The 14,345-nt window shown below is 36.4% G+C and overlaps 1 protein-coding gene across 1 annotated transcript; it reads left to right on the plus strand.

Annotated features, from left to right (window-relative positions):
* Positions 1 to 3,452: 3,452 nt before the first annotated feature.
* Positions 3,453 to 9,190, plus strand: LOC307136900 (patched domain-containing protein 3-like; the record flags this gene model as incomplete). The annotated part of the gene is made up of 4 exons (XM_079834257.1): positions 3,453 to 4,145; positions 7,109 to 7,236; positions 7,331 to 7,476; positions 7,554 to 9,190. 4 exons carry the CDS (start codon positions 3,453 to 3,455, stop codon positions 9,188 to 9,190), a joined length of 2,604 nt encoding a protein of 867 aa, XP_079690383.1.
* Between the last annotated feature and the right edge of the window lie 5,155 nt (positions 9,191 to 14,345).

The following is a 14,345-nucleotide window of genomic DNA, read 5'->3' on the forward strand; positions in this document are numbered from 1 at the left end:
CGAAGGGCCATCAAGGAGGCCACGGAGGCAGCAGAAGTTGCCTCAAGGTGGCTGTGGATAAGGAGAGGAGAACCATGGGTGGGGTAGGGCTACCTGGACACAAGCTGGGGCCTGATCAACCCCAGCTGGGTCGCCTGGGTGAGAGTGTATAGCCGCGTTTCCACCGCAGGAACTTTACCCCGGAACCAGGAACTTTGGGGGGCAACTCGGTGTGTTTCGACCGCAGGAACCAGGGTCTAAATGAAGTTCCGGGTAAATATTTCCCCCTCCAAACGGCCCTGCTTGCGAGGTGGGACTTTTCAAAAGTTCGCGAACTTTCGGGGGTGGGACTTGGGCGCTGAACATGCTGATTGGTTGAGCTCTCGCAGCTATTTTTTTTTTCCACCGCCATATTTACAAGTCTTTTGCGAGGTGGGTTCCGTGGGTTTTGCGTTCAGTAAATATTTTTTTTGCAACAATGGAGTTCAACAAAAAATTCGACCGATGGACCGACGACGAGGTTCAGGCTTTATTGAGCATATAAGCGGAGGAGGACATCCAGCGGGAACTGGAAACGGCGACCCGTAATGAAAAGGTATACCTGAAGATATCGACTCGGTTCCAGTCACACTGGAAAACAGTGCAGAGAGAAGTTGAAGAAATTAGACAAGATTACAAGAAATTAAAGGATCATAACAACCGGAGCGGTTCCGACCGGCGTATCAACAAGTGGTATGACCGCCTGGACGCGTTGCTGGGACACAGACCGTCCTTTTCTAGGGCAGCGGTAACGAAAGACTCGGCTAGTGCGTTGTTGGAAACCATCCAGGAATCCGAGTGGGTTGAAGGTAAATATATCATCTTGGTATCATCTATTAAACTCGTTGCAGTGTTTAAACACGTTGCAGTAACTTTTTTTAACGTGCTTTTCCAGACGTAACGAGTGGCCCTGATGAATCGCAGGCAACGGAGACCAGCGTGTTTTCCACCGCGGTCACCAGTACGTTATAAAGCTGACAAAAATGTGTATATATTTAAAAACTGATGTGTAATCCTTAATGGTTTTGTTGTTTTTAATTGTAAACTTAAATTGCCCATGATAAAAATTGCACACTGGGCATTGTTCAAGCTGGGCAAACAATTGTTCATTATTTGTAGTGAAAACACTTTAAATAATTAATTGATGGTTTCTATTGTTTCATAGTTGCCTTATTGTGTATTAATTTCCATGTGTTTCTGTGCAATTTTTCTACTTAGAGAAAAGGAAAAGGGACTGTGACTTTTTTGATGCACTGAGGGACATGGAGGATGCTAACCTGGCCATCCTGCAGCATGGACAAGAACAGCGAGACCAATATATTCAGCTGTTACTGGAGAGCCAGGCCGAGGAGAGATGAGGAGGAAAGAGTTGGCATTCCACCAGTCAGAAGCGGAAGAAAGCAGACGGCAGCAGAGGGACTTTCAGACCGGGTTTCTGTCTGTTCTTGGACAGTTTGTCCAGTCGTTCAAGAAGTAGCCACAATGACCAGCCACTTGAATGAAGCACTCTACCACACTTGTACTTTATATATTGTACGTGTTGGCACAACTCTTGGAAAGGTTACTGAAAAATACACTTTTTTTATATTGTTGTATTCACATTTTATATTTTCATTTTATTGTTCTAGTAATTTATTTGTCTTTGCACACTTTTATTTTAATTTTGTAAGAACTAATCTGTCTAAAATAAAGTAAAATGTGTAAAATGTCACTGTGTCTTTAATTTCCACATTCTAACTATATAACCACATTCTAATTGTATTCATATAGTGTAGGAAGCAAATAAAAGGGCTGCTGCTCGCAAGTCTTTCTGAATATGCACATAAACATATCTAGAAAACCCAAATATTATATTTTTAAATGTATAACTATGTGAATGTAGTATAATAACTTATAACCACAACTTAAGTGAAGTCATAAGTGTGGTCCTGCTTCATTTCAAATTTGAGGAAGAAGTCTCTAAAATTATGCATTTAATGAAGCATATTGTAATACTAGTCATGTGATTTTTTTTTTTTTTGTGAATGTTAAGAGATGTTATTGTGATAAAAAATAAAATACTTGCAGTCTAGTACCTAATCTTTCAACTGCTTAATTCAGTCTATTGTTTTCATTCAATTAACTTTTCACACATCTGTCATGACTGAAACCTCATTATCCTTTTATAGAAAATATTTTGTTTTGGATTTGAGCTATTACAACACATTCAGATTTTGGATTGCCCATCATCCCATTTTGCATTAAAATGGTCAAACCAGGTGAAAGTGCACGTTTAAATAAACAGTGTTGGTAATGTGTGTACATAATCAGCAAAAGCAGCGCTGCTTGCATCACCTACACTTGTTATTGTTGCAGACAGTATCGCGCAAAAGTGATTACTGTCCGTCGGTGACTGGGAGGAGCAGCCGCGCGCATTCTCACGTCACCGGACTAATTTGCCTAATCTTCCCGGTACTTTAGACCGCGGTGGAAACGCAGATTGTAGCAGGTCTGGGGGAGAAAAAGTTCCTGGGAAAAAAGTTCCTGGTACAAATAATTCCGGGTAATTTCGGTGGAAACGCGGCTTATGATGCTTGAAAGACCCGAAACACTCCGTGACCCCAGGTAACATCACTGATGATATATCCAGTTTGCATCGAGTTGATGTATGTTACAAGACAAGACATAAGATATTTTTTCTTGTTTTCTTGAAAATAAAATAAAAATGAGTTTTTGCTTAAAACAAGCAAAATTATCAAACAACGGATCTAGCAGGAATGAGTCGGGACCCTGTGAGTGCTCTCTGTTCCATCTTTCAAGATGGCCAGTCCATAGAAGAATACCATAGAAGAATTTACCACGCCCCCTTGTTATTTTGCTAATCTAATCTTCCCTGTGTATATATAGTTCTTATGGTTCACTTTTTTGTCAATCAATGTTTCATGTAATGTCCCTGTTTCTACTGCTCTCTCTGTTTTTGTTTGCTTTATTTTATTAAACTATCCTGAACCTAGATACACATCTCTGACTGCTCATTACAGCTAACACAACTGACATGTGACTCAGTATATAAAGGATTTACAATAAGCCTAAAGAGTTTCTACAAAAACCTGTCAAATTAGTTCTGCCTTCCCTAAATAAAGCAAATATGTCATTGAAATAAAAATGGCTGATAAAATCAAATATTGGCCCTTAGTAAAGCAGATTATTTCTGGCATTGATCCAATGGGCAGGAGCTAAAAAGAAAGTTTCTTAATAAGTAACCATCGTTTGTTAATGAGTAACAAATGAATTGTTAGTGTTTAGCTCAGCCTATAACTCGAACAACTGTGTTGTCATTACATTATTAGTGTTCAACTCAGCCTTTAACCCTAATAACGTTATGACAACACTGAGTCAATAGAGAAGGGTGTTGCTGAGGCTTTGAGGAAGGACTGCTGAAGAGAATCTAGAGGATGGCGAAGTGTAAAACTGACTGCATCGAAAGACCTCTGTCTCTGGCCTTTGATAAATTTGGTTTTGTTGTTGGTAGATATCCATATGTGTTTCTTATATTACCTATATGTGTAGCTGCTGCCCTTGGAGCTGGTTTTATCTTTCTTCAGGAGAGGGAGGCAAATGATATCGAAGACCAGTTCACGCCTGTCAATGGACGTGGCAAGCTGGAGAGGGCGATTGTGGTGGAAAACTTCCCACAATCTGAAGAGTTTTCTCAGTTACGGCTTTCGTCTGAAGGCACTTATGCCTCTTTGATCATCACAGGCTTGCAAGGAGAAAATATATTAACTGAAGCAGCTTTTAATGACATTATAGAGCTAGACAGACGAGTGAAGAGTATAACGACAGGAAACACTTTTGAAAACCTCTGTGCCAAAACCAAGGGAAGGTGTGTGTCAAATGCAATTTTAGACATTATAAATTACAATGCTGCTGAAATAGGTTCCTTTAACATAACATATCCGATGAATAATGACGCGTTTTGGGGAACAACCATCGGCGGTGTAGAGCTAAAACCACATAACTCAGAGCTCACCAGTGCCAAAGCGGTCAGGCTTTTTTATTTCCTAGACGAGAAGAACACAAATGGAAGCTCTGACTGGCTTGATGGCTTTCTAAAACTCCTCTCGAACTATACAGAACAGAAAACGGTAAGTTTCTTTTTATTATAATTTTCTTTTAGTACATAATCATTATATGATACATATTCACATACAGAGACCTAATGACCATTAGTGTGTGTGTGTGTGTGTGTGTGTGTGTGTGTGTGTGTGTGTGTGTGTGTGTGTGTGTGTGTGTGTGTGTGTGTGTGTGTGTGTGTGTGTGTGTGTGTGTGTGTGTGTGTGTGTGTGTGTGTGTGTTTGTGTGTGTGTGTGTGTGTGTGTGTGTGGGCATGTTTTCGTGAAATATCAGGACACAAATGTGTATAATGACATGTGTATGACACAGGTATTACAAAAAGAGGGTGAAATATGAGGACGTTCCCCATGTCCTCACTTTTCAAAATGCTTATAAATCAGACAGAACAAGTTTTTTTTCACAGAAAGTGAACTGCACAGTCTCCTGTGAGGGCTAGGTTTAGGGGCAGGGGCAGTGTAAGGGGAAAGAAAATACGGTTTGTACAGTATAAAAACCATTACGCCTATGGAATGTCCTCACATTTCACAAAAACAAACATGTGTGTGTGTGTGTGTGTGTGTGTGTGTGTGTGTGTGTGTGTGTGTGTGTGTGTGTGTGTGTGTGTGTGTGTGTGTGTGTGTGTGTGTGTGTGTGTGTGTGTGTGTGTGTGTGTGTGTGTGTGTGTGTGTGTGTGTGTGAAAAGTGTAAAAGTACCTCAATATGGCCTTTTTTCAAGCATCTCCAACAAGTCAAGCACCAGTTGTCATTTGGACAGCAATTGAAATACAGTATTTCCTCAAATAAAAGCTGGGGCCTTTATTTACCTGAACTGCAGAAGGTCACAGGCTTTTATTTGGAGCAGGCTTTTGTTAGAGGCAGGCCTGTATTTCGAATTTCATCGATTTGAAAAATAATTGTTTTAAATAAACCATTTTAAATGAAAAGCGATAGCGTTCCAGAGGACAGATATCATCAGGGGCGCGGGAAGTGGGGGTGCTGCAAAGGATTGCGAATGCGATGCAAATTTTTGTTCACATTTTTAGAATTTAATAATTTATTTGTAATAAACATTTTAAGTGGCCCATTAAAAAGTATTATTTATAAGTTGAATTATGTTTTTAAAACATACATGAGGTCATATTGTGACTGCTGCGGTGTGTGCTGAAAGAGCGGTAATATTTCCTCCAGTGGAGAGCGCCTTACTGAAGATCCCGTTCATTTCTGAAGCTCATTCCGCTCAGCACCGCCACTCAACCCAGAACTCCCTTTGTGACATTCTGGATCAAATATAGGCCTAACTGAAATAAATAGTAAGGGCTGCCCCTGACTCAAGTTTTTTTTTCTTTTCTAGTAGTTCATTTAAGCCGTTGTTCACGCAGCGGCGCCGCCTTAATGTCATTATCTGTTATAGGCTATTTGCTTATTTATTAAACCCGGGCAATTTGGTTGATAAAACATTGATTAAATTAAGATACAATTTATACAAAACGAAATTCACTTTAAAGAAAGGCTTTCAACAAAACAACACTTATTGAAGTGTTATTGAACTTATTGAAGACCCCCGTCTTCTGACATTATGCATCTTATGTGTCCTGTTCACTTTTCAACGTAAATGAAATAAAAAAATAACTATCACATTTAAACTGAAACTAATTACGTGTTTTAATGGCTACAAGTATAGTAGGCTACAGTACAGAGAAATGTCATGTCGGAGCGGGATTTGAGCGCACGCCATTTTACCGCTGAGCGGTTCATGAGTGAAGCTCCGCTTTGCTTCGCTCACATGCTCTGGTAAGGTAGGCAGGTTTTTTGAGTTAATTTCTTGTCGCTGTACAAGCTTGTTTATTGTATATGACTGTGTAAACCTTTTATTTAAATATTTAATGTAGGCCACAGTCCATTGCATTACAATTGCAAGAAGAATCAACATTGTGTAAAATGTGTTTTGCAGTCAAATGTCCCGGTGTGTAGGCTATGGTGTATAAACGAGTGTTCTCACCGATATATTTGTTGTGTTTGTTGTGTTTTATAGACTTGATATAAACACTATAATTTCGTTATTTTACAAACCCAACTAATGCATCCGCTGTCTATATTCCACGTGAGGGAAAAGCTTCCTTCCACTTAAGAAGAATTGTGTTCCTTTAAGCACTTTTTATTTTAATATATACCTCTTTACATAAATATTATTTTCTACTTAAAAAAAACTATAATTTCGCTATTTTTCTAACCCAACTTATTACTCATTGCGTGCACTTTTCGCAATCCGTTATGGAGTTATTCAATTTTGACTTTGCATATTGTTTTTTAAACGTTCGTTCGTGTAGTTCAAATGACCACTTTACAATATTTCAATAACATAATTTATTTTGAAGCCTATGATGTTTTCTTGTACAAAATAAAATATTTTTAGGTTAAATGCAGAGTAAGACATGTAAAAAAGACAAGAGGCTAAGAGATTGTCAAGATCATTTGTGTAGCCTGCCTGACACAGTATTTTCACAGACTAACACACGTCACATCTCTCATAGACTACAATATTTAAAATAGCAGATATGCATCAGTTATATTCTCAATTTAATTAACAGAGCAATCCCTGCAAAGTGTTTAGGTTAAGTATAGAAGAGACCAGGATTAGTGTGCGTCGCACTCGCAAGATGGTCATGATGGTTTCGCTCCTTTGGCACAACCCGACTGTACATTACGATGAACTTACATGCACATTAAATGAAAGGCACTTAGGAGATTATTATTATCCACACTAATTTTTCCCCGGCCACTATCAGAGGCCCGGCGTTTAATTGACTAAAGGCTTTTATTTGAGGAAATACGGTATATCGAGATCATAAACTGAATGCATATTTGTTTGATTTTTCTCTGCCTTGCGATATCCTGTCATATTTTGTAATATTCAGTTTTTATAAGTAGAGATTCCACACAATGAAAAAACATTTGTGTGTAATTGTACAAAGTGTTTTATGTTGAATTTCTACAGGTCCATGTGTCTTACTTTACATCAATATCAAGACAGAAAGAGTTCGAGACCAGTTCAGACTCTGTGATCCCCCTCTTCTCTGTTACGTATTTCCTGGCCATTACCGTTTCAATTATGTCTTGTATGAGGTATCACGAATAATTAAAAAAAGAACCAAATAAGCACGTTTCTGTCTCTAGCTACTGTATGTCGTTTATCTCTATTGCATGTGTCTTTGCACAGGTTAGACTGTGTCAGGACGAAGGTGTGGGTGGCCGCGTTCGGCGTGGTCTCCGCTGGGATGGCCGTGTTGGCCAGCTTTGGCCTGCTGCTCTTCTGTGGGATGCCATTCGCCATGACCGTGGCCACAGCCCCCTTCCTGATTCTCGGTAAGTTCATTCATCACATCAGGAGTAGGTGTCTCACAGCTGATGTTCACAGGCTCACGGTCTCTGCTGTCCTCCAGGTGTGGGTGTTGATGACATGTTCATCATGATCTCCAGCTGGCAGAAGACTGAAGTTAATAAAGCCGCTGAGATTCGTTTAGCAGAAACGTATAAAGAGGCCGGCGTGTCCATCACTATCACCACGCTGACAGATGTGCTGGCTTTCTACATCGGTCTCATGACGCCCTTCCGCTCAGTTCAGTCTTTCTGCATGTACACCAGCACAGCTCTTCTGTTCTGCTACATCTTCAACATCACCTTCTTTGGCGCGTGTCTCGCACTCAATGGACGGAGAGAGAAAGGCAACAGACACTGGCTGACCTGCATGAAAGTCCCACAAGCCACTGGGGATGGTGGAGGTTGTTGTGTTGGTGGGGCGTATGATGAAAACACAGATAAGGAATTTGAAATGCCAGTGGATTCATTCTTTAAAAACTATTACGGCCCTTTTTTGACCAGAGTGTGGGTTAAGACGATCGTGTGTCTGATCTATGCCGGGTATTTGGCAGTCAGTATCTATGGATGCTTCCAAATGCAGGAAGGCCTAGATCTGAAAAATTTAGCAGCAGACGGCTCATATGTTGGCAGTTACTATGACAAAGAAGATGAATTCTTCTCTGCCTTTGGTCCCAATGTCATGTTAGTTATAAAGGATGAAGACTTTCAGTACTGGAGCACAACTGCTCGAGAAAGTCTTGACTTGTGTTTGGAAAAGTTTCAAAATCTAACAGTGGCAGATTCAGGCATTTCACCAATTTCTTGGCTGAGGGCATACATGCAGTTTGGACTGAACGCTGGTTTCAATTTAAACAATGAAACTCAATTCAAAAGCCATTTAACTGCATTTCTTACTCAGTCTGGTTTCAGTCAAGACGTTAATTTCACTAATAATCAAATTCGTGCATCACGTATGTTCATTCAGACTGTGAACATCAGCACAGCGATCGATGAGAAGAACATGCTGAATGCATTTAGAGAAACCGCAGAAAAGTGTGGGAAGTTGCAGACACCCGTTGATCTGATAGTGTACCACCCTGCATTCATATACTTCGACCAATATGCCGTCATCATTGATAATACAATACAAAATATAGCAGTTGCCACATGTGCAATGCTAGTCATTTCACTCGTGTTGATCCCAAACCCTCTCTGCTCTCTCTGGGTGACGTTTGCCATCGCATCTGTCATTGTGGGAGTGGCCGGTTTCATGGCATTTTGGGATGTTAGTTTAGACTCTGTGTCTATGATTAATCTTGTTATCTGTATTGGGTTTTCTGTCGACTTCTCTGCTCACATATCCTATGCCTTTGTGTCAAGTGAAAAATCCTCAGCGAATGAGAAAGCCATTGATGCCATCACTAAACTGGGCTATCCGATCGTACAGGGTGCCGTGTCCACTATCGCTGGTGTGATGGTGCTCGCGGCTGCTGAAAGCTACATCTTCAGGACCTTCTTCAAAATCATGTTCTTAGTCATTCTGTTCGGGGCCGTCCACGGCATCATATTCATACCGGTGTTCCTGACCTTCCTCGGCACTTGTAGTAAAAGTCAAGAAACCAACAAACAAAATCTTCCAGAGCTCAGTGACACAAGCCAACGCCGAGTAAAAGCAGTCGTGATTCAGAATGTATGTTCTGCTGATCTTGACTGTCCATAGGCGCTGTGACCCTACAAAGGACAAGCTTACATAGGCTTAGAAAATCGAGGAACTTTTTTCTGTTTGTATGAGCTTAGCTCTGTATGACTCTTTGATTTGACCATGCAAGTGATAGCAATAATTTTGTTCTGTTCTTATGTATACACAGCATCTTACATGTTTTGTGTATTTATATTTTAATCAAGTTTTTCATTTTGTTTTCTTCTTTTTATCCTTTGTCATCAATATGATTTCCAACGCAGTTCTGTTTAATATGCACATCTATTCATTTTAACATATCTATGCAAACATAACTTTGCATTTGTAATTCTGTCACGTTCAAGTACATTGATTACTGAACATTGGGAATTTGATCTTTGGCATTAAAAGAACTTGATCTCAGCATAATTGTCACAGAAGTGAATGAGTTTGTAGTTTATGACACAGTATATGAACAAATCCACTTATGTTCTCTCCTGGATGCCATGATAGATGTGAGCAGAGGCAATATTTCCTGGTTTCCGATCTTGGTGGAATGTAAATCAGCGGTCACCTCCAGTGTGTCCTTGAGCAAGGCACTTTACTCCATGTTGCATCAGGGGGATTGTCCTGTAATAAGTCACTTTGGACAAAAGCGTCTGCCAAATGCATAAAATAAAATATAAATAAAAAAAATATGTAAATTAGCTCTGTTCTATGTGAAGAGCCTGGAGGTGATGTCACGAAGCGTTATGTAAACAGTAAGTTAAAGAGTAATCCATCTATCCTGTGTCTTTAATGAAAGTTCTTTTAAACATTAGCAAATAGATTATAACTGAAACACTAAACTGATATTAAGGATATAATGCACTTAATTTGTCTGTAATATGGTCACGGGACAATAGCCAAACTGCTAAAACTGTGTAGTCCATTCACAAAGTTGTACATTAAATAATGCACGATCTCAGGCCTTAAGCGTCTGTCAATAAGATCTTGTATCGTTTAGCTGGGGACAAAGGAATGTACTTGAGGCGATGATCTATATGCAAGCAGTTTATTAAGAACTTAAAGCGAAATACAACAAACAAAACCAAAGAACACATATCAACTCTGAACATCACAAAACAAGCTATTACAAAGTCACAGCCAAAATAAAAGTATCTGTGTCTGAATGATACAGTAGATCAAAGCTGTGCTCAACATTTTTTTTAAACTCTTGAAGATATGTTTGTCACAGACACTACTGAATCTCATCAGGATTACTGTTATTAATGCAGTTAATAACCCAGATAGCAGACCAACACTAAATCACCCTGAATCAATGTTAATCTTGCTTTATGTACAGCAGGACTCTAGGCCAGTAAATCATATATGTTTGACTTAGAAAACGACTGAGAAAATATTCTCTTTATTATGACTTAGTATCTCATTATACTAAGAAAGTTTCTTGTAATAATGACTTAGTATGTCATTATATTGAGTTAATATCTAGAATATTGGGGGGAAAATCTTGTGATAATGAGACACTTTCTCGTAATAATGACATTTTCTCGCTCATAATTACTTATTTTCTCTTAATAATGTCTTATTTTCTCATAATTATTTTCTTGAAATAATGACGTTTCTTGTAATTACTTATTATCTCGAAATAATGAGAAACTTTCTCGTAATAATGAGAAACATTTTCATAATATTGACTTATTTTCTCGTTATAATGAGAAACTTTTTCGAAATAATAAAAACATTCTCATAATAATAACTTATTTTCTCATAATGAAAAACGTTCTTGTAATAATTACTTATTTTCTCGTAATGAGAAACTCTCATAATTACTGAGAAACATTTTCATAATATTAACTTATTTTCTCGTAATAATGAAAAAACGTTCTCATAAGGCAAGGCAAGGCAAGGCAAGTTTATTTGTATAGCACATTTCATACACAGTGGCAATTCAAAGTACTTTACACAGAAATGAAGTTAAAATAGTTATAAGTGAATAAAATAAAAATATATATAGTATAATAGTTATAAAAGGAATTAAAAGGAAATTAAAAGGAAATAAAAATAAAGATGAAATCCCCTATCTGGGGTGGAAGAAAATGGAGAGTCAGGTTTACTTTAAAAATATTTGTCAGGTAACTGTGCGTTTAGACAGTACCCTTACAGACAAATCTTCTTGGCCTAACTTGAGGGTGTTCTCTAGATGTTTTACCCGTCAGAGCAGATCTCGTAATAATGAGAAACATTTTCGAAATAATAAAAACATTCTCATAATAATAACTTATTTTCTTATAATAATGAAAAACTTTCATGTAATTACTTATTTTCTCGCAATAATGAGAAACTTTCTTGTAATAATGAGAAACTTTCTCGTAATAATGACTTTTCTCGTAATAATGAAAAACTTTCTTGAAATAATGAGAAACTTTCTCGTAATAATGTCTTATTTTCTCATAATCATTTTCTTGAAATAAAGATGTTTCTTGTAATTACTTATTATATTGTAATAATGAGAAAAATTTGCATAATATTTACTTATTTTCTTAATGAGAAACTTTTTTGAAATAATAAAAACATTCTCATATTAATAACTTATTTTCTCGTAATAATGAAAACTTTCTTGTAATATTGACTTATTTTCTCGCAATACTGAGAAACTTTTTTTTAAATAATGAGAAACTTTCTCGTAATAATGACTTTTCTCATAATAATGAAAGTTTCTCATAATAATGAAAAAATGTAACGTAATAATGAGAGTTTCTCGTAATAATGAGAAACTTTAACGTAATAATGACTTATTTTCTCGTTATAATGGGAGTTTCTCAGAATAATGAGCGTTTCTCGTAATAATGAAAAACGTTCTCGTAATAATGACTTATTTTCTCGCAATAATGAAAAACTTGTGATAATGAGAAATGTTCTCATAATGAGAGTTTCTCGTAATAATGAAAAACGTTCTCATAACGAGAAATTTTCTCATAATAATGAGAATTTCTCATAATAATGAAAAAACTTTCTCGTAATGAGAACGTTTCTCATAATAATGTGTTTCTTGTAATATTAGAAAGTTTCTCATATTAATAACTTATTTTCTCGTAATAATGAAAAACTTTCTTGTAATATTGACTTATTTTCTTGCAATACTGAGAAACTTTTTTTAAATAATGAGAAACTCGTAATAATGAAAGTTTCTCATAATAATGAAAAACTTTCTCGCAATAATGAAAAACTTTCTCGTAATAATGACTTATTTTCTTGCAATAATGAAAAACTTTCTCGTAATAATGAGAAATTTTCTCATAATAATGAGAATTTCTCATAATAATGAAAAACGTTCTCGTAATAATTACTTTTCTAATAATAATGAAAAACGTTCTCGTAATAATTACTTATTTTCTCGCAATAATGAAAAACTTTCTCGTAATAATTAGAAATGTTCTCATAATAATGAGAGTTTCTCGTAATGAAAAAGTTTATCATAATAATGTTTCTTGTAATAATGAGAAAGTTTCTCATATTAATAACTTATTTTCTCGTAATAATGAAAAACTTTCTTGTAATATTGACTTATTTTCTTGCAATACTGAGAAACTTTTTTTAAATAATGAGAAACTTTCTCGTAATAAGGACTTATTTTCTCGCAATAATGAAAAACTTTCTCGTAATAATGAGAAATTTTCTCATAATAATGAGAATTTCTTGTAATAATGAAAAACGTTCTCGTAATAATGAGAAATGTTCTCATAATAATGAGAGTTTCTCGTAATAATGAAAAACGTTCTCGTAATAATGAGAAAGTTTCTCATAATAATGTGTTTCTTGTAATAATGAGAAATTTTCTCATATTAATAATTATTTTCTCGCAATAATGAAAAAGTTCTTGTAATATTTACTTATTTTCTCGCAATACTGAGAAACTTTTTTTTAAATAATGAGAAACTTTCTCGTAATAATGACTTTTCTCGTAATAATGAAAGTTTCTCATAATAATGAAAAACTTTCTTGCAATAATGAAAAACTCTCGTAATAATGACTTATTTTCTCGCAATAATGAAAAACTTTCTGAGTTTCTCGTAATAATGAAAGTTTCTCGTAGTAATGATTATATTATATTCTCATAATATTTACCTATTTTCTCGAAAAAATTTGAAACTTTCTCAAAATAATGAGAAACTGTCTTGTAATGAGAAAGTTTCTCGTACTTCTACACATGCTCAAAGCAGCAAAGCAGAACGAGTGGCACACTAGCGATATCTGCTCATCTGATTCACTGATTAACCATTAAGATCAGTTGGATTGAATAATAGACATATGTATTATACTGAACGAGAAAAGATGTAAATCAAAAGTTTGATAGTAAGAGTTGTATGAAAGGCAGTTACTGTGAATGAAAATGATATTTAGTGATTTTTTTTGTATTGTAGTAACGCAATTGTTAGTCTTTAATGCAGTATTTTTGTGTATGAAAGAGCAGCAAGACAGAATGGTGATCCATGGATTTCAAAGAGAACATCTACATATCCAAGTCTGGTAAAGGGTCAGTTCACCCAAAAATATAAATTCTGTCATTAATTACTCACCCTACTGTCGCTTCATAACATTAAGATTGAACCACTCAAGTCACATGGATGATTTGAATGATGTCTTTACTGCCTTTCTGGGCCTTGAAAGTGGTAATTACATTGCTGTCTATGGAGGGGTCAGAAAGCTCTCAGATTTAATCAGAAATATCTTACTTTGTGTTCAGAACCAAGGTCTGACGGGTTTGGAACGACATAAGGGTGAGCAATGAATGACAGAATTTTCATTTTTGTGTGAACTAACCCTTTAAAAATGGCTTGCTTTAGCTTCTATGGGCATCCCAGCATTTTCAATTTCTGTCACAGCAAAAGTGGTCTCTTCATCTTCATCCTGCAGTGCAGATACTCAAAAAGAAACGATTTAAAGAAAATAATCTTTTCTCTGTTATGACCCGTTATGTGAAAAAAGGTTTGACGTGAAATTCTAGATGGAAAATATAGAAAAAGCCGACAGATCGCCAAAGACACAAATCTAAATTCCAAAATATGATATACATTTATTAAGGTGGAAAAAGTAATTGAATAACGGAGCAATGGCTTCAGGGTGCCCCAAGGCCAACATAACAAACAAAATAGACTTACAAATAAAACATGTATAAATTACCTACTCATAAACA

The sequence above is a fragment of the Gobio gobio genome, assembly GCF_949357685.1.
Source record: "Gobio gobio genome assembly, chromosome: 1".
NCBI classification, from domain to species: domain Eukaryota; kingdom Metazoa; phylum Chordata; class Actinopteri; order Cypriniformes; family Gobionidae; genus Gobio; species Gobio gobio.